The sequence below is a fragment of the Notolabrus celidotus genome, chromosome 1 (genome assembly GCF_009762535.1).
Source record: "Notolabrus celidotus isolate fNotCel1 chromosome 1, fNotCel1.pri, whole genome shotgun sequence".
Taxonomy (NCBI): Eukaryota; Metazoa; Chordata; class Actinopteri; order Labriformes; family Labridae; genus Notolabrus; species Notolabrus celidotus.
Genome location: NC_048272.1, coordinates 26,060,991 through 26,086,801, shown reverse-complemented (window position 1 = coordinate 26,086,801; position 25,811 = coordinate 26,060,991). Strand labels below are relative to the sequence as shown.

Sequence of the window (25,811 nt, the reverse complement as noted above, 5' to 3'; positions counted from 1 at the left end):
TGATAATTAGAGAGCAGATGTGTTGACCAATATACCATGCTGACATCCTGTTGTTTTCTTGTTCTGTTTTTGCATTTGAAAGGATACAATGACTAATTATTACAATATCCATTATCACATGAACACTATAATTTAATGTAAATGGTTATTTTAGCCAATAACATTCTTTAGATTATCTGCAACAACTTCAGTCTAGGTTTGGAATTGGTAACATTGACTGCCTTCCCCTGTTTACGTGGTCTCGTCTTCTGTAATTGTCCTTACACATACCTAATTTTAGAAAGGTTTTAGAGGAAATATCCAGCCCACAATGCACTGAGTGAGTTTCAGTGGGGACGATCTATTATTGCATTCGGTTGTGGACTCAAGAGCAAACACACTGCTGAGTGTGTGTAAGACTGGCACTTTAATCAACCTTCTCAAACAAACTGAAAGCAACAACAAGAGCAGCATGGATATTTATACAAGCTACAGACACTGGGGAAACACCATGAAGCCTTGGTTGGCAGGAGAATCAACAACAATGCTTCACTGAAAAATAAAATGTGACACAGCCAGCAGCAAACAGACAAGCTGGGTAAACTCGTCCAAAACAGAGCACATTGCTCTAATCAGCAAACCAACATATAATAGAGCAGTTAACTTTAAAACAGCCAGCATTTTTCTGTCAGAATTCATTGTGGACTGCAGTACAAAGGAATTTAGAGTTTTAACACCACCACAACACGACATGGGCTTTTTCAATGACACAAAAACACTTGGCTGCTAATCTAGTGAGTGTGTGACCAAATATGTTTTTATACCACTAACACTGTACACAAATGTCATTTCTTATGCTGATCACAAGTTAGCATAAGCTTGTTGCTAAAAGCAGCCGGTTAGTCGAATGGATGCCAGAGATCATACCAAACGTCAATTTTTGTGTTTTTCTAAAATTACTTGGAAAACTGTGGTTGTACATTTGTTCAGTACAACAAATGTTTGCTTAAAGCAGTCCAATCTATGGGCTGAGATTTGTGCCACTAGAAACTGAAAAGGAATAACAATATTGAATTTGAAAAGCAGGATTTGAAATTTTAAATAATGTTTGGAAACTGAAATTATTTGCTTTGAAATTGTATTTAACCTACCTACAGATTCACTATTCATAGTTTTCACGCACTTATGGAGGGCAAAAAAAGGTACGGTCTACGGGGAAATGACCGGACTCTGCTGCTAACTACGTGTTCAATTACTTAAAAAATACCGGACAGTTGTTTTTCAGATATATGACAAGGAGACTAGCCCCGGTTCTGCTTCTTACAGGGATTTTTCATTATTTTTGAATTTTTATGTCACTAATTACACTAGCCACACTAGTTTGTGATCTGCTGGTATATCTTAATTCCCAAAGGTCTAGAGGGACTGTTGTTAAGTCTTGATTGTGACAGCAAGAAGTTTTCTCGGTTCATTGTGTGCATCAGCAGGTAACTCAGGATCTCTCCTGCTCTCCAGTTTAGTTCTGAGTTTCTACACTTTTTCCTCCGGTGCATTGAATCGCCTTTTCCTCAATAAACTCCGGCTCATGAAGGTGTCCACAAGTGTCCACAGTAAACGGCAGGACATCATCGGCGTGGTCAGAATCCCTCATTATTAAGTTTAGTTGTATTTTTGTCTCTTTGAAGCTGCAGACCTGAACAGCTGATCAGTTTGCTGCAGGCGGAGGAGCACGTCTGTGTTGTGTCCGCAAATAATGCAAAAACAAACAGACATTCTGATGTCAAAGTGAAAGTGAAGTGCTGAATAAAATCACAAGTAGAGCGTACACCTAAACCGAGATGAGTGCTCGGATCGGAAACTTTCAAAATTAGCTGAATTACCTGGTAGGACTGACCCGGTCTGCAGAAACTGTAGCCTAGCTTGCTGCTGTTTCTCCTGTAGTTTCTCACTACAGTGGCCGAGCTGAGCGGCATCTGTTGTGGCTAGTACAATTACTAGTCACATAAAACTCATTCAACCCCACTTCAAAAACATGGAAATATACCTGTAAGATTCCCATCAGAGAAATAAAATCCTGAGAGCAGGATTAATTCTATTAGCCGCTCCATTGTCAATATATACAAAACAAAACAATAAAAGTCTACACGTCTTTGAGCGAACATTTCATTAAAGGTAAATTGAAGTAAACACAGTTATTTAATTATTGCATGGTCAGTCAATGTAGTACCCCTGACACAGTCAGTATTTGTGGACCAGTGTAAACAACTCCAGCAGTAACTTGTTGACACAGCTAGCAAACCAGCTAACGCTAGTCTACCGTCACCGTTGCTCTATTCACATCTGGACACTTTTATCCTGACAGTGTGGTGATAAAGTGTTCTTAGGTAAGTTAAGGAGAGGGTTCATATTTAGTGTCAAGGCTTGATAGTGAACTTTCGGGAAGGAGAGATGGTTTTACACATCTGAGTGAATGGAAGCCGTCACGTTACTACGGTCTTTTTTTCCCTCCAGAATGCTGCGGTGGTCACGTGACTGAAAAGTATGATCTGTGCTCGATTACTCTTCCTCACGGACATAGATGACGTAATGGTTGTGCCACACTGAACTGGAATTAAATTGTAAAACTGAATCTGAATTGTGCGAGCTGAAATTGAATTTTATTTTATTTTTTAATTGAAAGAAAATAGAGAGTTGAATTTTCAAGTAGGTTAAATACAATTTCAAAGCAAATAAATTCAGTTTCAAAACATTAATTTCAATTTCAAATCATGCTTTTCAAATTCAATATTATTATTCAATTTCAGTTACTGGCCCAAATTTTAAGCCCATACAGCGGCGCAATATGTAAGTGCCTATTGAGGCAGTATTTTGGATTCACATCTCACAAAGAGCAGAAATTAAGGTACCTTGTCCATTCTACATAGAGTCCATGGTGCAGACATAAACACACATGGAAAAACACATGGATATACACACAGACAAATAAAAAACACACACTCTGTTCTCTGGGAGTATTGCCCGCAGCAATAAAACACAGATCAGAGTCACTCCAGCTAACCAATCACAGCCTGATGGCCAACTGAAATGTTTCTTTCCCTGTTTCTCACTAACACAAACACATCTTATCAGCTGGGAATCAGACAGAAACAGCCACAGCACAGCTGGAAATAACAGAAAGTGCGTACTGGCAGGATTACATTTTTTTACACTCAAACCTACACACACACACACACACACACACACACACACACACACACACACACACACACACACACACACACACACACACACACACACACACACACACACACACACACACACACACACACACACACGCCAACAGAGTAGAGTTGGTCAAATAAAACTGTGCATGGACATAATCAATCCGTTACGGGACTCAACAACAGGCTGCACGACAACGCCTTTCATTATTGAGTATTAAAAAGCGGTTGTCCTTTATGGAAAACATCGCAAGTGCCTTACTTTGTTACCAGGATTGTCTTAGGAGCCACTGCGCCAATATTTAACCTGTAGCCTCAACAGGTTAAATATTCCTGTTGCTTAGCTAAACACTGAACTCCACTTCTAAATTCACCAAGCTTTTCCCTTTCCTTTTCCTTTAATTGCCAGAAATTTGACACAATTTTACATTATACAGTCACCATTGGTTAATGTTGGTCACATTTGAGTTTCAATGGGTAGCACTGTCATCTGTTTCTTTAGACATTATATTCTCACACTGAGGCTGCTTTTTTCTACTTTTCTTCTTAACCACATTTCACAAGTATTTTCAAGTCATACTGAACAAACAGTGGCAGAAGAAATTAACACTAAAATACACACCTTAGGCTTCTGGAAATTGTTCCAGTTCTGCAGAATTTTAAATATTTTATCTCATAACTGCATAAAGGAAAAGGCAGGAAATCATAATGGTCTTTGTGAGAAGTTGTCTGGAGACCATGAATGTCTGTTAAAAAATATCTAACTCGATCTATCTGGATTAAATTTTTATGCAGTCCATCAAATATTTGTAAAGTTATTTACCTAAAAAGCCGCCAACGACATGACAATGCTTCAATAGAAGTCAAGGAATACCAAAAAATCAATGGAGTTCATCCTATGGGGACAATGAATATATGTATGTGCATATTTACTATCAACCCACCAGATTAAAGTTTAACATATAGTATAATTCTAAGGTCCATAGAGTAGAATATATTACATTTTTAAGTCTGGACCAAATGGTGAACAAAACAATCAATCATCAAAACAAAAAAGTGATTATTGTCACCACCCGTTGTGCTAACATATGCAGGAAAGAAAAAGCTGATTGAACGCCAGGATAATAAAAGCAGAATGTTCCTTTGCTTGGTAATGATTTCCCTATTGTTGACAAAAAATATGGCATTCAACATTTGTATCAAGCAAAAATAAAAGAGCGTGTCAACCAACAAACCATCCAATGTTAGCATCACATGACCTACGGCTCCAGCTTGGACTGTTGTGAATGTAGATGAGTGCTGAATTATGAATCGGTTTGAACTCCTAACCTCTGCCGGGGTTGAGTGAGGTGAATGCTTTTGGTGCAAGTGACACCTTATATTACTTTTTCCATTAGACACTAAGCAGTGACATCACAGCTTGACCCTTGACTCTCAGGTGGTTTGTTCCAGATGCTTTTGGTCGTAAGCACTTCTTCTAGCAAGATCATGGTTATGGCTGAGGAAACAGAGGAGGGGTGAGGGGGGGGCATATGGCTGGAGGGGGGTAGCAGCAGCCGGCAGGTGCTGCTTCTGGAGAGTCTCATACAACTGTCTGGGGAGAAAAAGGGCACTTATGCAACAGAACACCTTGCAAACTTCAGCACGGCCCTTCAAATTGTTTTGAGATTGAAAAATGCAACTCTTTACTCAAGTCTTCAATGATTTAAATTTCCAAAAACCATTTGAATTCAGAAGTGGTCACATGTTTTATGTAATTGAACATTACTTTAAATCCGCAGAATGAGATATGAGACTGCTAGCTTTGGAAAGGAGGAGAGAACAGGAGAAGGATGTGCATCGCTGATACTCATGAAAGAGAAATAGTGCTGTAATTACTGGGTGCTTCCCCATGTCTGGCTCTGATTTATTCCTCTTCCACTCCCTTAACTCTCACTCTCTTCTGTCACTCTAAGATAAAGTGTAAATACGATGTAGCTGTTATTTAGGGTAGACATAACTGAAGGTTTAACTGTTTCTTAAAGTGACTTTATAACATGCTGATTGAGTGGGATGGGTTCTGAGGTAATTAGGCAGTTTAAGTATTATGTCACTTTAATGCCTTCTGAACTCAAGAGGAACAGGTGTCCAACTAAAACAAAATCTGAATTTCAAGTATTGCTGTCAGGGGAATAATGCGTCACACTCAATCATGAGTACTGGCACCAGATTCCTACGTACAGGAGCCTACTCTTGACGTTTATTTCCTTCCAAAGGACATCCAAACCGCTGCTGTCCACTTTTCCTCCGTCCCAGACCTACCCCCCTCCCCTGTGAAACACCTCCCCTACCCCAGCCTGAGCCCCTTGCCAGGTTGCCGGGATGTGTGTGTGTGTGTGTGTGTGTGTGTGTGTGTGTGTGTGTGTGTGTGTGTGTGTGTGTGTGTGTGTGTGTGTGTGTTATTAGAAACACATGTGGAGTAACAAGTTTTTCTGCTTGCATTGAGACAAATATGCATGAAGTTGTGGGAAGCAAATATAGCCCCCAGACCTTGAGATACACACTGACAATTGACTACCATCACAGCACTCACACAACACACAGACACACACACCAGGTGGTTGGAGGGGCATAAAAACGATAGCTGCACAGCTAAAACAACATTGTCCTCTTCCTGGAAATATGTCTGGCAGTGCATACTGGTCATAAGTCTCTGCACAGAAACGCTGCAGAATCACTGCATTACGAATTATGACCACAATGATAGATTTTTGAGTGGACTGAAGAGCTTAGTGGGGACAAACGTACTGAACATAAGCATGTGATGCATGGCTCTCAGTGGCAGGGACTTCCAATGCATCATCTTCAACAGGGAAGCACAGAAGGCCCTGAAAATACTGTCCCCCCCAGCCAAGTCTGCACCGAGCACAGAGCACACGTGGGGTCAGACAGCAAGGTAGCTTACTCCTTAAGCATATCCGACTGTAGAAGTCATTAATAAGACCACTGAGGTTTAGTCAGGTTTTCAGCAAAAGCCACTAAGCCAGTTCATCCCCAAAAAAGACTGAATATAAGGGGAATGTCAAGTTATTCAGCATAAATGCATGTTGAGGCACAGAAAAAAAGAAAACTGTGAAGATACAATTGTATTCACTACACTAATGTGATAGACAGATGCAGCGAAGAAGCCAATCCATCCCTTATCCAGAGTGGTGGGAGTAAAACCATTAATCCCTGGAGTGACATGTGTGGTAAAGTGATAGATATCATCTAGTGACGAAGAAGAATCGTTCTCTGCAGCTAAAGAACACCATCACTCTTCTAACAAGGGTCATCCTGACCTGCAAACATCTTCAATAAGGTCAGTGTGCAAGAGTGATACTCCATAACTCAGGCTTGTAGACGGATAAGGATTTGTCAAAGAATTGACTACTGTTTAAACGCTTAATGCGAAAACATGTGGCAAGTAGAGGCCTCTCTACAGTTGTGGATAACTTCCTTTGAATTAATGTCAGATAATTTGAAACACTATGACTACAATGGTAATTTTAGGACTCAGGGGCATGACAGTTCCGGCCCTAATTTCTGAAACTGCCCTTTAATGTTAAGTGGAAACCTCTGTAGTTGATAAGTGATGCCATGGCAGAAGTGAAACAACTGAAGTTCTCTGACTATCCACTTGAGGCTGGCAGCAAAAGCCAAGGAAGTCCTAATGGGTCCCATAATAAAATTTTAATTTTTACAGAAAAATTAAACACGTATACAGCCCTGTACAAAAACGTTTGGTATGTAGCTCATGTGGCAACTTTTACACACTGCAGGAGTGTTTTTTTCTGTTAAGATATAATGGGAAATGCATTGCATAATACAAAGCACGGGTCTAACTGGCGGACAGCGGTCCAGGTCCTGACCCAGAAGCCGTCCCATACAGACCCGGACCGACAGCCAAAACAGAAGATTCTGAATTAAAATCTGACGCGCGCTTCTATTTTAACCGGATCATCTTTTGTAGTCTATACCACATGATACTACTCAGCCAATCAAGTCTGTGCATTCCAGACAGTACACATTAGGACTATACAGATCAGACAGATGAGAGAGTTAGAGGCAAGTTACACAGGAAAAGACGGTAGAAAGAAAAATAAATATAGTGATAAAGTTAGAGAATACAAAGGGAGGTATACAGAGGATTGAGACGGAGAAATGGAGCGATACAGACGACTGCGATGGAGAAAGTTTAGAAAATAAGGAATAAATGGCCCTCTGCATAAGAGAAAAGTGCGCTTGATGAGTACCATTGATCATTCTTCTGTTCAATCCTGTGTGATCAAAATAAGTGCATTTGATTAAAGGCAAGTGTGATAAGCTCCATGTCATAAAAATCTCTCTCCTGCCAAACACTAAAAGTTGGCAACCCTGTTTTAAATATTTTTTTCAAAAGTTTTTGAATTGCACTGAATTAATTTAAGTTGACAGTCAGGTATTATGAAATGCAGATACAGTATATCACACTACATAGTTAGACATTATGATCTTTCAGACCTTTGCTTCAAGAAATTTTCCCTAACTGGACCTCTTGCGATTTTAGTTTAATACCCCTGATATAAAGGGTGAGCGTTATACATACATTTGCATAATTAGGGCCATGGCCTTCAAAACCTCTCTTTAGAAACCAATGGGTGATGTCACTGAGACAACGTCCATGTTTTATCTACTCTATGGTGACAACTAGTATTGAGGTGCATTACCCCCACCTACTGTGCTGGAGTGTGAAAAACAGCCATACTACTACAAACATTGTATCCTTCAAAATAAAGGCATAGCAAAGTCTTTTTCGCCACAGCTTTTTTCAGGCACACAGAAAAACCAACCAAATGCCTTTTTTGGGTCCAGATGGACCAGCTAAGAAGCACAGAGCTAAAGAAAGCCAATGAAAATTATTTGTAATCAAACAAGCTGCAAATACATAAACGACGAGACTTCCTGAGCAAACAGTAAATCCAACAACTATCCATACTTTCAAGTCACCAAGATGGCTTGAAGCTACTTTGTTCTATCTCCATATCACAAAAACTGACGCATGCTCTCTTCTGAAGGTCAAGTCATGTCAAGGGTCACACTTACCAAAGTCAACAGGTTCTTCAAGGACTCTCCCTCTGCTCATTGATCACAGTGTAAACAGATCAGGTAGCACCAGTAGCTCATATTCTTTAAAAAGATTCAGCCCTATCCTTGAAGTCATTAAAGCCAAATCTCCATTTCACTGGAAGTTTTTCTCCTGGCTCCTGAAGGCTGATAAAAATCTGATTCTGTAACTGTGTAATCGCAAACAGACACAGGTTGAAAAGCACAAGTAGTCCTGAGTCAAACAAGGAAAGACACAATGTAAGTGAATCTGCCATCTCACAGGTAGGCATTATATTTAATCTCAATCTGCAGTTTAAAGTTTTCCTTGGTTTAGATTTTCTTTGTGAAGTGCAACACTGTGACATTTTCCATTTGGTTTTAACCAGTCTTGTTAAACTTTTTTAGATGGTGAGGCCAGTTAGAGAGTTGGTTTGCTGTTTGGCTCTGACAGCCTAATGGCAGCACCCCTGTCAGGGTCCCAGACGAAACACAAAGCTGGGAAAAGGCTCTGCTTCTTCACACGTGTCCCACAACTCCTGCCCTTACATATGTTGAAGGAAAATAAACACCTTCTGCTTCTCCTGCTCCCTCTCTCTTTCTGCTCTGTCTCTCCTCTGCTCTGTCTCAGTCATATGAGGGTGTATAAACATGAGCCTCTGTGGATCAGTGCTCACACAGACAGGATATGAGAGTGATTCCCCTCACCTCTCCCTTTTTGAACCTGCGTCACAGACAGAGAAAAGTGGCTTCTTTCCAAAAAAAGGGCTATGCAGGGGTCAGCTGTGCTCTGCTCTGCTGCATGCCTGTTGATACAGTTTAAACCAAAGCATCCCAGCAGTGGAAGCAGACTCTGCTTACTTATTGTACAAACAACAACTGGGCTGTAAAAAAGTTGAGACTGCACATTTTATACACTCTAAAAAGAGTTTCACTTTTTAAAAGCTGAATCGGATTTTAAATATGTTGAGCTAGGATAAAAAGTTGTGGTTAAAGTACATTTTAATGATCTTTTTTTTTAAAGCATTTGGACTGTGTTAAGTCTACACAAATACGACCCGAATCCTCTCAACATATTGGACACTGTGTAAAATTTGAATGTTTGCAAATAGTGCAAAAAAAACATTTCAAATGCTGAAACTTTGAAACTGAAAAGTTGGATTGATTCTTGAAAAATACATGCTCGTTTAAAAAATGTTTGTACAGGGGAGTCTTCATTGTGTTGCATATAGTCTTCCTTTAACAATACTCTGTACATGTTTAAGAACCGAGGAGTCCAGTTTTGGATGTTACAAAAGTTAAATGTTGTCCCATTATTGCCTGATATAGGATATCATTTGATAAACAGTATATTTTTCTTTTAAAACGAAAATGTTTTCTATGGGTGACAAATGGGGACTGCAGGCAGGCCGATTTAGCACTCCGACTCCTCTAACCTCCTTACTCCTGTAACCTGCTTTTTCAGATGCAGCATAAGAATGGTTTACGGAGCGAGTTTGAGCCCATGCAGTGATTTCCACTACAGAGTCATGTCTGTTTTAAAAATGTGGTGCTGCTTGAGGGCCCAAGGGTCCCGGGCAACCAGTGTTGATTTACATCCTTGTTCTTTCTACACAGAGATTTCTCAAGATTCTCTGAATCTTTTAATGATATTATGTACTATAGATAAGGAAATCCCCCAATTCTTTGCAATTTTATACTGAGAAACATTATTCTATTGCTGAACTATGCTAACACAGTCACTCACAGAGTAGAGAACGGCTTCCCATTTTTACTTCTAATAGACTCTGCTTCTCCGGGATGCTCTCTTCACTCACTCATGTTTTTTAACCTTTTATCTTTTTCAGTGTTCTATCACCCTGTCCCAACTGTTTTAAAATGTCTTACTGGTCTCAAATTCTCAATGTGTATATATTTTTTTCATTAAAAAAAAATACTTTTTTTCAGTTTCATTATTTGACATTTTGTCTTTCCACTATTTAGTGTTTAAATCATAGACTGTAAAAAATATGGACGTAGTATCCGTGACGTCACCCATCTGTTCCTGAGAGCTGTTTTGAAGCAAATCGACGGCAGCAGCCATATTGGTAATGCGGAACTCAACTAGGCAGAGTGTGACGTAGTGTGAGTCTCTTAGCCAATGGCTGTGTGTTCCCGACCGGGATTCACGTCAGTCATGTCCTTATTTGGGCAAAACTCATAATATTAACATCTTCTTAACCGTCACGTTAGAAAAAAATTCACCCCCCGTACAGTGTATGCCATTAGAGAGATTAGCGTTGTAGGGCCAAGCCGTTTTTTGAACCAGGCTGTAAACATGTTTATTAATGCTGCAAAGATCGTCTTTTTCCCATTCATATCTATGTGGTTTCCGGTGTTTCTGCAGCCAGCCTCAAGCAGATTTTCGATGTATTGCAGTTTATAGCACTTCCGCATTGGCTTCATCGTTTGAGACCGGAGTTTGCCGCTTGGTTTAAATGTTTAGAAACCACCAAAATCTGTTTTATCAATATTTTACACATCGCCCAATTTTTTTCAGAATTGTAGTTGAGAAATTGATTGACAAATTATCAGTTGGCAGAAAATGAATCAGATACTAATTTGGTCATTTTAAAGCTCCTGTGAGGAACTGTCTGTTTGTGTCAACCTTTGCGCGCCCGTGTGCGTGAAAGGGGGTTGACACCTTGTATCTCTTTTCTGATCTCCTCTTGTACATGTAAAAGTTGTGATTTCTGACAAAATGTCTCATCCAGCTGTCTTTCAACAGTCAAATGCATCACTCATCATGAATATTTGCTTTGGAATCAGTAAAACAAATAGAGTTTTCCTTTAAAAAGCTGCAATCATCTAATCTGACAATTACCCCTTGCAGCAGTTGCAGGCATTAAAAACTATGTTATAGAAATTGTAAATCTTTTACAAGTGGACTTATTTGGTTTTGTGGGTCATAAAGAAGAATCACTGTTCATTTCAATCTGTTTCATTGCCTGTTTAAAACTCCTAACAGGAGCTTCAGGTAAATTTGTGCATTTTTTTGGAGGTTTTGCTTTTTTATGACACTAAAAGCATAACTTTCGTTTTAGGACTCGTTTTTTATTTTGTCATTTGGTGGACCAAATAATTAGTTGACCAATAAAGAAAAAGATCAACAGAAGAATAGATTATGGAAAAAATATAACCAACCCCTGCCCTGGTGTGTAATTGATGATGTGATTCATCTGAAGTCTGAAGTCATGTAAGAGATTATACCTATCCTCATTAAGACACCAGGAAATGTGATTTGGAGGACTTGTTGCTCTTCTCTCCAATTGGGTTCCAGAAACTTGGAGAATCTGACAAAGAGGCACTGGAGCTGGTGTGACGTCTGAATAAAACCTGACACATACGTTGGTTTTTCCAGAACCTGTTACCTATCTGTACCTCAAAGGTCAATCTATTTAATGCTTTAAAACTCATCATTAAAATCCTCAGTATCCATTCAGACCAGGAATAAACATCAGAAAACACAAAGTTGGAGAGATGTAGTTTGGCGTGTGGGTACCCTTTAAAACCCAAGACAGTAAGTCTTTCCTTACAGCCAAACACCTTGACGGAGGAAGTGGAGAAGGGATCAACTAGGGACCAGAGAAGAGAGGGATAAAGAGGAAGCAGAGGTGTGGATCGAGAGGTGTTTCATAATTCCTAATGCCAGATCCTGTACCTTGGGTTTCCAGGTCCCAGCTGTTTGGGTGGAGAAACTTAAGGCTGATTCAAACGCTGGCTAAAGAAAAGTGTATATTTAGCACCAGCAAAGAGAAGCGCAGGGAAAGGTTTTCATCTGTGGACCATTCAGACTCAGTTAACTTCCCTCTCTGCATGGGAGGAGAATGGGTTTGGATGAAGCAGCTCTCTGAGTCGGTAAAAGAACATAAGAGTGAGTATGTATGAAAGAGTGGTCGTATGTTGTTCTCAGACAGTACTCCTGACTGAGTCAGACACTGTCAGCTTCACTTACACCTAACCCTCTACTGCCCTCATAGCACCGCATTACTAAAAGACTTTATAATAACCCATCTCAGGCTCATTACTCAGACACAAACTGAAGCAGTTAAGATGTAATCTGAGATCACTTAACAGCGCTTCAGATCAGAAAAATAAAGGGCTTGCTATAAAAAAAAAAGTCATAATTTTCACTGCACTGACTGCTGATCGTAAATGTCATAAAGTTGGATTGGTGTAATGGGGAAGGGAGGAGACGATAAGCAAGATGGGAGAAAAGAAGAGAAGTGGGGAGAGGAGTGAAATGAGAAGAAGCCAGGTACAAACAACTAAGGCAATGCTAATCTTAGCATGCCATCTAGTGGTAAAGGGGAGTACTATCCAAATGAGATGCTTGTGGAGTCCACTTACAACTTGAAGTGTGGGATCCTGCACAAATGACAGGCATCACCAGATGATGAAATATAAACAGAGTCTTGATTAAGTTATAAAAAGAGTCCGAGGTACTTGAATCATCCACAATAGAATACAAATGAACACCCAGACAATAATCAGCCTCCTTCGAATCCTGAAGAACTCTATCTGATCTTAATTAAAACATCCTCAATTTCTCAGAGCTGAATACAGTCATTTTTCACACCCTAACTTCAGTCACAACAATGTGAATCTCATTGATTTCATGCTCCACCCAGCTGGATCAGAAAGGTGCCAACTCTGCGAACAACTTGACAGTTTGTTTTAAAGACGAGAGACACGAAAAGTCAAGATTAATGTGGTGCAGGAACCCTAATACGTTTCTTTTTTTAGATAAAACCTAGGGCAAAGTTGGGGCAGGATGTATAACAGCAAATCTTAGTGTTTAGAACTTGCTCAGGTAGGTAAGATTATGTGTATCAGCCACATCTCAAGTCCATGGTTGAGGTCAGCTTCAAGACCCCATATCCAGCACTAATGTGATATCACAGCCATCAGATATGTCCTCTGAACCCTCCTGTATATATAACACAAAGAGGGCCCTCAATTAATGGGCCAGTTGGGAGGGAAAGGGGGTGTGACACCATACAACATAAACAAATTTATCCTGACAGGGCTGCTTGGTCGAAGGAGGGGGAGATGTGCAGATAGCGAAGGAGGCCGAGAGAAAATGAATTACCTTCCTGACACACGTCAAAGCCAATCACGGCGGAGCATCCCTTGCCGTTGCCGCGCCCCAAATCCCTGCCGCCACCGTTGCGTTTCATCTACCAGTGTTAGTATGCACACAGGCCGAGTGCCAGCCTCCAAATGTATTCATTTATTCAGAGCCCCTCGGAGAAATCACAGTGTCTTGTTGTCCTTTTTTTCCCCGGCTGTCCAGATGGAATTTGCGTGAATAACATCAGTTTAGTGAGGCAGAAAATAAGTACAGGCTAGCACAGCAGAGGGGACTAGATTACGCTCTCACCCACCTTCCCAAAAAAAGGATCGAAAGACAAGTGTCACCTTCATATACTTCTGTCTTCTTTTCTCATTCTGTTTCCACTTCTATCGAAACTTATTAGGCAGTTGGGGAGGGCTAGAAGAGAGAGAGATCTATACAGCTTTTGCTACAATCATTTTGGGTTATCATGCACTGCAGGTGCAATTAACCAGAAGATCATGAATCAAAGAACTGGAGCATCTTTTCATTAAAAAAGGTGAGCGGCCATCAAGGGAGAGCGGTCCAATACTCATTTATCCTTGTTTTGTTTTGCATTTATAACACAACTAATTGCATTAATTAATCAGATGTACTTCTAACAGGAGGGAGAGCATCTTGCTCAAGTAATTGAATGAGATGAAAGTGAGGGGGGATAAAACTGTAAATCAATATTTCTAACCTCAATAAAGCCCAAGAGAAATTAAAATGTCTTCAGTCACAAGAGTGGAAAGCCTCAATATTCGTCCAACCAATCAAAAAGAATTCACTACACAGTCTTTAAGTAGTCCAGTAATTGTCTTTGGTAAAACTCTCCAAATTGAATTCAGTAGTCTGTTAGATGTACTTTGCAGGTTCCTGAAACCAACCAAAGACAGACAAAACAAGTGTGCCATGTTTTTTGGATCAGGTATTTTGGTTGTTGTTATGTTGTCACCATAATGACTTGTCTCATGTTCGATTATTAGTTGTTTTTGTCTGACTTCAGGATGCTCACTACAGGTTAAAAGTTTCTACTTAAATCAACCTTAACCTAATCTAACTGCAACAGGGAGGTAGGTCTACAACAGTAGTATGTTCACTTTACCTCACACTTACGCCCCAAGGTGTGACTTTGACTGTGTGTTAAAGCTCCTGTGAGGAGTGTTTTAGCTGGTTATGAACTATTGCTGTTGTCTCTGCGTGACCTACGTGGGACAACAAGGTCATCAGCATAAAGATTAACTTTTTTTATGATGTTATTTTAAATGTCTAAAACCACTATGTCATTTTTTTGACTGTTAACATAAAGACAGGAGGGGTACCAAAAGCAACACAAACTTTTGAATCAATCCTACCTCTCTAAGAACCGTACTCCCGTAGCCTCTGTACAAGCCTCGGAAACCCTGATAAGAGAAATCAGAACATTTTCAAAGTCAGAAAACAAACTTGATACATTAAAATCAGTATTTAAAAAAATCTTAACTTCCTTGGGGTGGAAACATTTGCAGCTTTTTGGAACAACTATGAACTATTTTGTTTGCAGACATAGTTTTATGTCATGAAATCCTTATTTTTGCCCTAGCATTCAACATTTACTAACCATGTTTGGGTTTGGTTTAATTCAAATATGACTGCTTCTTACCCAAACTGACTTTCTTTGTAACTAACTTGGTGTGTGCAAAGTTTTAGAATCACTGAATGTAATGGACGTCAAAACCACAAACTTAATGATCTAAGTTGATAGAAGTAAGATGTTCATATAACAAGTGCCTTAGATTCTGAGTACCTCTTCACTCAGTGTGGTCACTAGCATGCGGTAGGTAGTGGAAGAAGGAGAGGCCTGGGTCCTCTGTTTGACCACCTCTGTGGGAACCCGGATCAAACACGCCACCTGCAGAATGGAGAGAGTATGACTGATATTAGTCTGTGTGTTACATGGCACACTGTAAGAACATAGCACAAGTTAAGGAGAGCAATTATATCAAGCTGGTGGGCCAATGAGTTATAGTTCAGTTCCAATGGTGCCAATTAGTAGGACAAAACACACAGCAGACATGACACCTGAGTAACAAGCAAAAAGGTCATCAGGCGAACTGTGTGTGTGTGTGTCCAAAACCATGTCCAAAAAAACACATTGTTAGATACAGACACACATACACACATCTCAGCAACCACTTCCCACTACCAGTTCCAACCCATCCACCATATGTCAACAAAAATATGGACTGCCAACAGCTAGTGAAGATAGACATGAATATTTATGCCTCATAACTCCCATAGCCCTAAAGGCAGGCAGGCACAGCTGCCCACCTGGTGACTTGATTTCCCATTTATCCTGCACTGGAGCGGAACTACCGGCTAACGGCGAGCAATCTTACAGAGCGATTGGTGAGCTGGCCCCCCTGCTGTGACTCCCCCCTGGTCATACAGATGCCAGTCCTCCGGTGCCATCCTCACCACAGCTCTATGATGTGGGGGTGAGCCAGAGAGAGAAAATAGTGACTGCAAAAATACATGATGCACCTTTTCCTGTTTTTGGCTGTCAATATTTAGCTTTCCATACTGATTTAGCAGTTTAGCCCAAATAGAGGCTTGAGGGAAGATGGGTCCTGGAGGATAAGTCAGCACTTACATACTCTGTGAGAGGGAGAAGGCTACCTAACAGCAGCTAAAGGGGTCACTTCTGTCAGCCTTTCTGTTGTTTCTACCACCAGACACCAAGGACACCTCATAAGCAAGACTGTGAACCTGTAGGGTTGTTGCTGGGAGTCAATTAAAGTCAGATTGAATTGAAACGATGAACAGACATAATATATGGTTATGTTAATGCAGAGCTTGTGTTCTGTATGTCTTGAAGTCCTGTTAACTATGGATCATTAAAAGTTAATTCCTCAGCTTTGTATTCACCTTCACTGTATGACTTCTGCAGCGAGAAAATTCAAGCTGTACCTCCTCTCAATGCACAATGAGCAGATAAACCTCATTCCCTGTGCATAAGAGCAAATATAAAAGACTTGAATAGGTGTCTACAAAGAATCCAGCGCAAGTCTTATTGATATTTCAGGTGAGTATGCTCATATTCTAGCTGCAGCCAAACCACGGTGCAACAGTACCACCAAGTGGCCAAACTTTCCCCACCATCACCTCCCTGTGATAACAGAGCTGACTGCACCCATTTCACAGATCTCATTTGCCCTCCCTTTGGTCAAGTAACCATTTGTAATACATTGTACATCATGTTTTCCCCAAACCAATTCTGCAAAGGAGCAGACTAAGGCGGCTAAATAGAAAGAAAGTGGCTATGACAAGTAATTACTGACGTAATTGGATGTGGGGCCCGGAGTTGAGACGGCCTTTCCTCTCCTGTCACTGCAAAGGGGGAGGCGGAATGAGTCAGAGATTATACCAAATAAATTAGGGACATTGTTTATTTGGGAGTAATTTGCGCATCTCGGGGTGGGTAGAATGGTGTTGGGTGGAGAGAGGATAGAGCGTGCAACCTCTGAGGCCATTTTAGATCTCAGAAAACAGCAGAGAGTGGGGAAACAATGGTGATGTGTGAGGGCATGATAAAGGGCTGGGGCTCGAAAACAAGTGGATAAAACAGTTATTTCTTGAGATGTGGAGGGAGTATGCCCTCAGATTTTCAAGACAGGCAGAGAGAATGAAAGATTTAGGTAGGTGTCTTTCAACCAATCAGGCTTGCCTCCTCACATTTAGTGGAAGCATGAGGCTGTCAGCAGAACAGACGTCTGTTCCTCTATATTCTTTCTTGCCCTTCATTTTCCCTGCTGTCCTCTGCTGGTAAACTTATTATAAACCCATTGGCAAGTTTTTCAATTTCTGTCCCATTCATCTTTATTTACGAGCTGTTGGATTCGTCAAGCAGTATTAATTAGGAGGCCGCCTGCCTGTGATTGGAGCCCCTCATTTTCCCTCGGCCTGTTGTTGTTAATCCAAATGACAGAGAGTGTTTTCAATTTCCAGCACTGGCTGCCAAAGAACAAGGTAAGATGCAGGCGCTCAATCATGGGCCAACCACAGTAAGGAATGGGAAATTAGCAGAGACTCACAGCACATAATCGGGGAGGCTGGCAGATCAATCTGCAGATTGAGTCATTAAAACCTTCAGTCAAGCCCTCCTTTGGTTTATCTCTGTTTTACCGCTCATGGCTTTTAGGATGAAGTGGTCGGTCAAGGAGTACCAGCATTATTATTAGGCACCATAATAAACTTTATTTTTATTTTCCTCAATGCTTAAATAAATCCCAGAATAACTCTGGACAAAACATTTTAAACAACTCCAACTTCTAAAATCTTCAAATCTCAAAAGCTGGCCAAAGAGTCTACATCTCTTTCCCTGAAATGCATCATGAACCCTCAAATGTAGTAATCCCAGACCCACTAGTTTTCCAGTCTTTTCATCAAATTCACAATCCTGGAACTGTATCACAGTACCAGGAAAGACTGGAAAAAGGCTTCTTCAAAGAAAGGAAAAGAAGGGAGGAAATAAAAAAAGGTCATAAAGAAAAGGGAAGAGATGAGGACACCGTGAGTCTCTAAATTTAAAACAACAGCCAATAAATCACAGAGCCTGGTGCTTCTCGAAGGAGATGCATGGATTATTTCTCAGAGCCAAGTTAAGTGGCTGCCAGTTTCTCCCCCCAAAGCTCCTCCCTCTCGCGCCCATCTTCATGCTGTCCCCCTATCTTGTCATGTCACCCTGCATTTTCCAGTACATCCTCCCACAGATGTGTGGTGTTGAGGTGGTGGCGGAGGCGCTGGGAGGGGGTTTATAGATGCGGGAGAAGCTTGCCGCCTGGCCTTGACAAATGAGCTTTCAGGGCATACGTCGGGTGAATGGGAATGAAGATAAATCTGATCTAATGGCTGGATAACAGCCTGCTAGAGCCTGACAGACGCCATCAGCTTACACATTCTTTATGGGAGCGTCCCAGCATCGCAGTCGCACAAACACTAGGATGCTTCTGGTTGGGGGCTTTCTCTTGTTATACGGATCCTTTTTGGGTCTTTCTCTCTATATCTTCTGACTGTCTGCATCTTTTCCTCACAGTCTATATCTGCCATGCTTTTTGTTTACATGTACACCTGGTAGGTTCATAGAAGAAGCATTCATTGTGACATTTCAATAACTCTTTCTAAAATCTCAAATAACTTTTTCCTTTACAGCTGTGTTATTAGAGGTACATATTTTCCCTCTCCTGTGATATAAACTGTAATTAAGGACTTAAGTTTGGTCTTCACCTTTAATATGTTTAGACTGTTCTACTCTTTTCTGGATGAGTTACAGACAAAAGGCCTGACTATTGAGATTGTAAAAAGATTAAAGTGTGTTTAAGTGTTCTCTTTTCTCTTTCTCAATTCCCATCTCATACTTTACGCAGAATCAATTCAGAGCCATAACTCCCTCTGGTACGATGATAATAAACTCTAGAAAGTTAGGGCCAAGTCAAGCACATCCTCCATGGAGGGAGGCTCGGGGGATGGGATTAGCAAGGCAATAAGTCCCATAAAGCTTCTGTTGCAAATGCTGTGGAGGGAAAACAGTTGGTTAAAGAACAACTCAGTGGACACCTGTGGAAGAGATTGTGCGCTTATGAAGAGGATAAACAGACAAGGAGCAGACAACAAGTTGATTATTCTTGCTCTGAGTTCCTACAATGACAGAGCTTCCTCCTACCCAGCTCCAAGCAGAACAAAAGATAGGAGTGGGATGAAGAGACGAAACAAGCAATCCTTTCTTGCAAATAAGTTGCAAAGTAGAAGATGAATGTCTGATGGAAAAAACTGCAAAAAAAACCCCCAGCTGAAATCATACTGAATCAACTCATCCCTGAACTGTTTTAGCAATATACTTAACAATTTGATGCACTTACTTGGCCAACAACTTTTAATTAAAAATCATTAGCAGTGTCTGAGGGCTAAAAAAATCATATGTGGTAGTGATTGCATCATAGTGCAGGTGTTCAGACCCTGCGAAACACTCCGGGCAGCACTAGGGAAGGCCTTTCATTGCTAAGCCTGAAGATTACTCGCTTTGAACAAGACGTATCCAGTTGCCAGAATGCAGTGGGATACCGCCCCTGCTCTGCTCGGCTCTACTCCGAGGATTTTCTGCCTTTGATGTGCTCAAATCCAGAACAGCGGGGAAGGGGTTAAAGGTAGCCGCAACCTCAGGTTCACCTTTTACCCCGACATGGACTGCATCATATACAAAAAGTGGAGAAAGGCATCAATTTTGGACATAACTTATAAACTCCATCAGTGTCTGCATCTGTGACACATTCACTGTGCCAGCCTTACAATACAAATAAATCCCTCAGTGCATGTGTGCTAATATGAGAGTAGCGTATGTCTTTTTATCCACATTGAGACACCAAGACTCCGATAAACTCCAGTACAGTGAACACCCTCCCATGTGGAATAATCCCATTTCATAAACATGCAAAACTTGGCTCAATCACATCCATCCAAAAGCCATGAATACTGAAAACTAGTATTTTGCAGGAAGCCATGGTGGTATAGCAGGAGGCAGCATCCTCTTTCCATACCCAACATCCCTTTTCCTGCCTTTTATGCCAATGTAAATACACCCGGCCCCCATATGGCTCAGGCTCTCTGGTTCCCTGTGAGTGATTTGGAGAGGATGGGCTGAGGAAATTGCACCGCTTCTTGTTGGTTTCAAGCCTGAATTCCCCTGACTAAATTGGCAGAGTCTGGGGGCCTGAGCTGGGAAAGTAGATGAGTCAATAGGCAGTAATGAGATCTTATTTACCCAGCTAGTGGGGGAAATGCTGAGGCAGTCCTGAGGAAGCTCCTTTAATTCAACCAGCTGGACTCTGGGATCCACAGCCAAAAACACATACTTCTTCACCCCCCCTGCTGGCCTTTTGCATACTTGTCGGTGAAATTAGAAAGGCAATAACGGACATGCTTGTGGCGTTCATTGTGGGCACACAGAGCAGGGAAAGAACAAAGAGGGGGGAATGAGTGCATGGAAGAGCAACAAGAAAGGAACTACTCAAATCTAATCGGCCTTACAGAGATAAAAAAGCATTAAAAGTCAAAGTGAAAGTGAAAGAGGAGTGGAAATCCAAATGAGAGGAGTCAAAAGTTGTGAAAATGAAGGACAGGCACACTCACTATTTCTCCCAGGGAGGCGGCCAACATGTGAGTGACAGGTGCCACGTGTGGTGCTGCTAGCACTCCTCCGGCGCCGAGCAGGGACTTTGTGCAGTCGTAGGTGACAAAGAAAGCAGCGGCTGAAACCAAGCAGAACCACAGCCATTTAAGGCCCATTAGTCAACCAGCATACAGCAATTAATATCCCTCACTACCACTGACAGGGGAGAAACTGAGGTGTGAGCATTTGTGTGTGTATGTAAGTCATCGTGTGTGTGTGAGACAACAGGGGGGAGGCACAGAAAGTTGAGAGTGACTTATGTGGGTGAGTTTAGCTCTTTACACTCTCGCTTGTTGGACAAATTGATCCTTTATTATTGAATGTATTAACAGATGAGGTAATCATTTATATTTATATTCTGATATACTAATAAAACAGATTTGGCTTACTCCCTCAGACTAACTAAATACTACACAGTGTCCTTATGCTATACTGATTCCCTAGTGGTCCTATCTGCACACTAAAGTCTTAAACCATTATTTTACTATTTTGTGTTTACTCTATCATGTCTTCCATCTTCCATTCAAATGTCCTTGGAAAAAAAGAGACAAATAAACAATAAGCCGACTTTGTTTTCAGTCATTTGTGTGTTTTTGAATGCAGTGGTGTGTTGACATCGACACTTAAGTGTCATCTATGCCAACAATCTGCAAACAAGAGGAATCTAGTTTGGATGGTACACAAAACTGCACTACAAAGCTTTACAAGAACATACGGTACCACCCAGCCATCACTATGATTGTATTACCGTTGGGGAAGGAGCCGACAGCAGCAGATGGAACTCCAGCATAGATGCCCCTGAAGCCCCCTGCCTTGTAGAAGCCCTGCTGACTCTGCAGTCTTGTCTTAATGGTGTCCAGGGGGAAAAGGGTCAGATCCACACACATCCCTGCACAGCCTCCTGCCTGCAGAGACCATCACTTTGTGAGACTTCAAGTGGTGAGACACACTCTGCAACAGCAGAGCTGGGAGATCATATACCTGAACCTGTATTCAAAGACTTTCTTGACACTAGGAGCAGCAACAGATTTTGATGCGGTAAACTTGTCAATAACTTTTTTAGATCATGCAGACACAGGGCAATGCAAAAAAATACTTAAAAGTTGTGATTTTGAACATCTAATTTATATCAGCTCAAGATTAAGTCTACTTCAGCCTTTATTTGGTCTGAGAGATACATGTCTCTCTTTTGCTGCTAAACACTATGCTGCTAATGTTCACCATCTGCTGTTGGTATTTGAAGCAGGTAGCGTGTATAGATTCATCCAAGCTTTTATCACTTTTCATGTGCTGCTGTAAGAGATTCTGCTCAGAGTTTACAGGATGCTCACAACATTAAAGATGCACACTTTGCAACCAAAATAATGAGGTACTTAAAAAAAAGAAGATAGTTCAGCTGGAAAGTGTCACTGTCATTGTTTTATACGACTAAAATATTATCACTAGGATTTGGAGAAACACCATGTAAAGGTGCGACTGAATTAGCTTAAGATGTAGGCAACTTATTGACCTTTTCTGCTTGTGGGTACTAGAGTTAAACTGTAACAACCTATCATAGACTGTTAACTGATAACATATGTATCCAAAATCCAGTTGGCCTCTGGAACTGCCAGTCTGCAGTTAACAAAGCAGAATTCATTAACTCTCTGACTAAACTGTCCGACATTCAGGTCCTAGCCCTGACAGAAACTTGGATCCGCCCAGAAAACACTGTAACACCAACTGCCCTTTCAGTCGATGCAATCTTCTCTCATACACCTCGCTCTACGGGCCGAGGAGGTGGTACAGGCATTATCCTACCTGATGACTGGAACTTCAACCAGCTTAAACCAATGAGCAATAACACATCCTTTGAGTACCATGCAATAAAGGTCACTGCACCTATAAAGGCTTACATGGTTGTGGTGTACCGCCCTCCAGGGGGACACTTGGACAGCTTCATTGTGGAACTGGACATGCTACTCTCAGACATACCTGATGATGGCTCACCACTGGTAGTTATGGGAGACTTGAACATCCACATGGATAAAGCACAGGCAACTGATTTCATCTCTCTATTATCCTCCTTTGGCTTAAAACAGATTGCAACGCCTCCAACACACAAAGCTGGCAATACACCGGATCTGATACTGATACGCAACTGCTCCACAGCTGATCTGAGTGTGACTCCTCTTCACCTCTCTGACCATTACTTTATTCAGTTTTCGCTTGGATTACCAGAATCTCAACAATCCACTACTCAGTTCATATCATACCGCATGACTTACAAAGCAGTAACCAAAACTGCTCCAGTTTACCTGGAACCCCTCATCCAGGTCTACTGCCCTTCTCGCCCGCTACGCTCAGCCTCTGAAAAGCGCCTAGTGCTTCCAGCACACAAGGCCTCAAAATCACTAGCTCGACTCTTCTCTTCTGTTGTCCCTAAATGGTGGAATGAATTGGCCAACTCCATTCAATCTGCAGAGTCCCTCTCTACTTTCAAAAGACAGCTAAAGACCCAGCTCTTTAGGAAGCACTATGCACTTAGCTAGACTGTTCTCCACTGTTGTCCCCAGTGGCAGATCATGTCTTCCAGCTACAATTGACTCTCACTGTCCTGCTCTACTCTGGGAATCTGTGTTCAGCTCTTGAGGGACCCAGCACTTGGTACTTTGGTCATTATTGTGGTGATGTTATTTGTTGATGATGATAATGGAAGGTCTTAAATTGGTTGGTTGCTTCATTGTAGATGTTCCTTATTTAAAAAAAAAAAAAAAAAAATCCCTTACTTATTTTTGTGCATAGCCTTTACACTGCTTGGCAGTACCTGCACCCAAATTGACTTGAAGCACTTTGTTACTCTTACGGATCTTGTTTCCTCTTGTCTAGATCTTTGCTTGTGTTGTTCTTGTTCTCGTATGTACGTCGCTTTGGATAAAAGCGTCTGCTAAATGACATTGTAACATTGTAACAAAATCGTCAACAGACAGAAGCAAAGCCGTTTTATAGGTAGTATCGTAAAAACTTAGAGTTAATCTGAAATATTTATGCAGCATATATAAAGCCATAATGAGAGCGTGGGGCCACTCTCAATGACTATAGGTAACTGAAATCAACTTTAAGGAGGCAGAATGTTTTTGGTCATACAGCCTTCATAAGTAGAAAAACTTAAAGACCTCAGTGGCAGATTATGTTTGATCAGAACACAAGTTGTACAAAAAGAGGCATCTCATCAAGAAGTATGACGCCTCTCGGTCTTAACTTGATCATAAAACAAGGCTAATAAATGCATCTAGGTTTAATTTCTTTATCATTATTATTATCTATTTATTGGTTTATTATTACAATGATGTTTTGTTTTGTTTTTTCTCCCTTTCCTTATTTGAAAAAGGTAATCTTTTCTCACAAGCATGCTGTTGTTGCTTGCGTTGATCAATATATTGCTTGTAACTACCACTTGTATCAACAAATTAATAAAGTAAAATTTCGAGCACAAAAAAAGAAAACAAGTTCTATAAAAAGAGGCATCTCATCCAGAAGTATGACCCCTCTCTGTCTTAACATGTTCAGAAAACAAGGCTTATAAAAGCATCTTTCTCTGAGCCTGCCTGAAACTCTGCAGTTAAGAGAATAAGATACCACATAATAAAAGTACTCAGAGAAGAGCTTGTAAACTTGCTTTTACTACATCAATTAATTACTCGTTTTACAACACTATAACAAATATGGTATTGTAATATCTCCCCTCATCCGTCTTTTATTGCATTTACAAGGGACAAAACAATATTTCTATTTTAGAACCAAGGGAAAATTATGCATTCTGAAGCCTATGTCTTGGGGTTATGTTGAGGATATTTCCTTGATCTTAATAATGTCTCATTAAAGTCCATTTACAGGAGGGACACAGGTCCTCGTTAATCCTGAACACAGAAAGAAGCTGCATTTTCACTTGTATCTAGTGTAGGTCTGTCATTTTTGTTACAGCACTGCGGCCATATCCTCTCCTTTATATCATTCATTTTTGATGTGTCTTATAATAAGACTTAACCCGTCTCCCGGCTTGTGTAACATACTTCTCAAAGATATATTCTCTTATCTTTAGTAACAGTATTAGCATGTATAGCAGTATTAATATGATTTTCAATTTCGACAGGAAAACTCGCAATACAGTTACTGTAACGCGTTCTGTCAATGTTTGTCTGTGATAGTATGTGAAATAATAAGGTTAACTTACATCCAAAATGTCAGACCATTCATCAGTATATTGTATTTTTGAGCTTGTGTAAGTTGCACACTTTAATGCAAACATTTTTATTCTTCATCGGCTTATTTGAAGAACACGAACAGATTATGTCCACCAATGGATCCTGTGGTGTTGTGCTTTTTAAACACGAACACCGTTTCAGCACAAATGCAGCTTTCACTAAAGGTAAGTTGCTTGCAAAACTAATGTAACGTTGCATTTTATGCAAAATTGTCACCTTACCACTAAGGACGCAACGAACTGTCGTCTCTCCATGTTCCGCTCTCAAAGTCTCCTTCTGCTAGTCCTGCAACACGTTAAATTGTAACTTTCAAGCATGTTTGACACTCAACACAAATCAAAACATGCCTGTCAAGGACGCTGCCATCTTGGTTGAGCTACTTCCGCATGACGTCATGTCATGTGCTACTCACGTGACAACGGACTACACAGCAGCGAGTCCATTCCATCCTTATTTCTTCAGTCTATGATTCCATCCCTGTTACTTCAATAAATCCATTAAAACGCAATGATGTGCTGTCGTTCAACCCCAGGTACTTCAAGTATTAAAATGCAGGTTTGTTGATGGTTGTTTGCAAAAGAAAATACAAAGAGGACACAATATTCAGAAAAAGAAAGTGAAAACTTTTTTTTAAAGGTAGTTATTTAGTATCCTGTGTCATTGTTGCAGACTTTAAACTTTTAATAAAGCCTTCAGCTAGGATATTCATGTCTCCATAGTTGATTTGTCCATAGAAACATTGCCAGAAAAAGAGGAGGGAATAGGGGGAGGAGTTAGTAGAGGACATAATATCAGAATAGAATAGAATAGAATAGAACAGAATAGAATAGAATGCCTTTATTGTCATTGCAACAAGAACAACGAAATTGAAAGATGCAGTCCTCATAAGGTGCCATTTAAAAGAGACAAAAACAATCAAGGTA

General features: G+C 40.7%; 1 protein-coding gene across 1 annotated transcript in view; it reads right to left on the bottom strand.

The window, feature by feature from the left end:
* Positions 1–25,308, bottom strand: part of slc25a26 (solute carrier family 25 member 26) — a 66,532-nt gene extending 41,224 nt beyond the window's left edge. The window contains exons 1-5 of the mRNA XM_034697725.1: positions 25,110–25,308; positions 21,393–21,549; positions 20,605–20,723; positions 15,227–15,331; positions 14,796–14,843 (exon numbers count right to left, since the gene is read on the bottom strand). Coding sequence (XP_034553616.1) covers positions 14,796–14,843; positions 15,227–15,331; positions 20,605–20,723; positions 21,393–21,549; positions 25,110–25,142 — 462 coding nt within the window. The 5' untranslated portion in view covers positions 25,143–25,308. The remainder of the gene's footprint in view (positions 1–14,795; positions 14,844–15,226; positions 15,332–20,604; positions 20,724–21,392; positions 21,550–25,109) is intronic.
* Between the last annotated feature and the right edge of the window lie 503 nt (positions 25,309–25,811).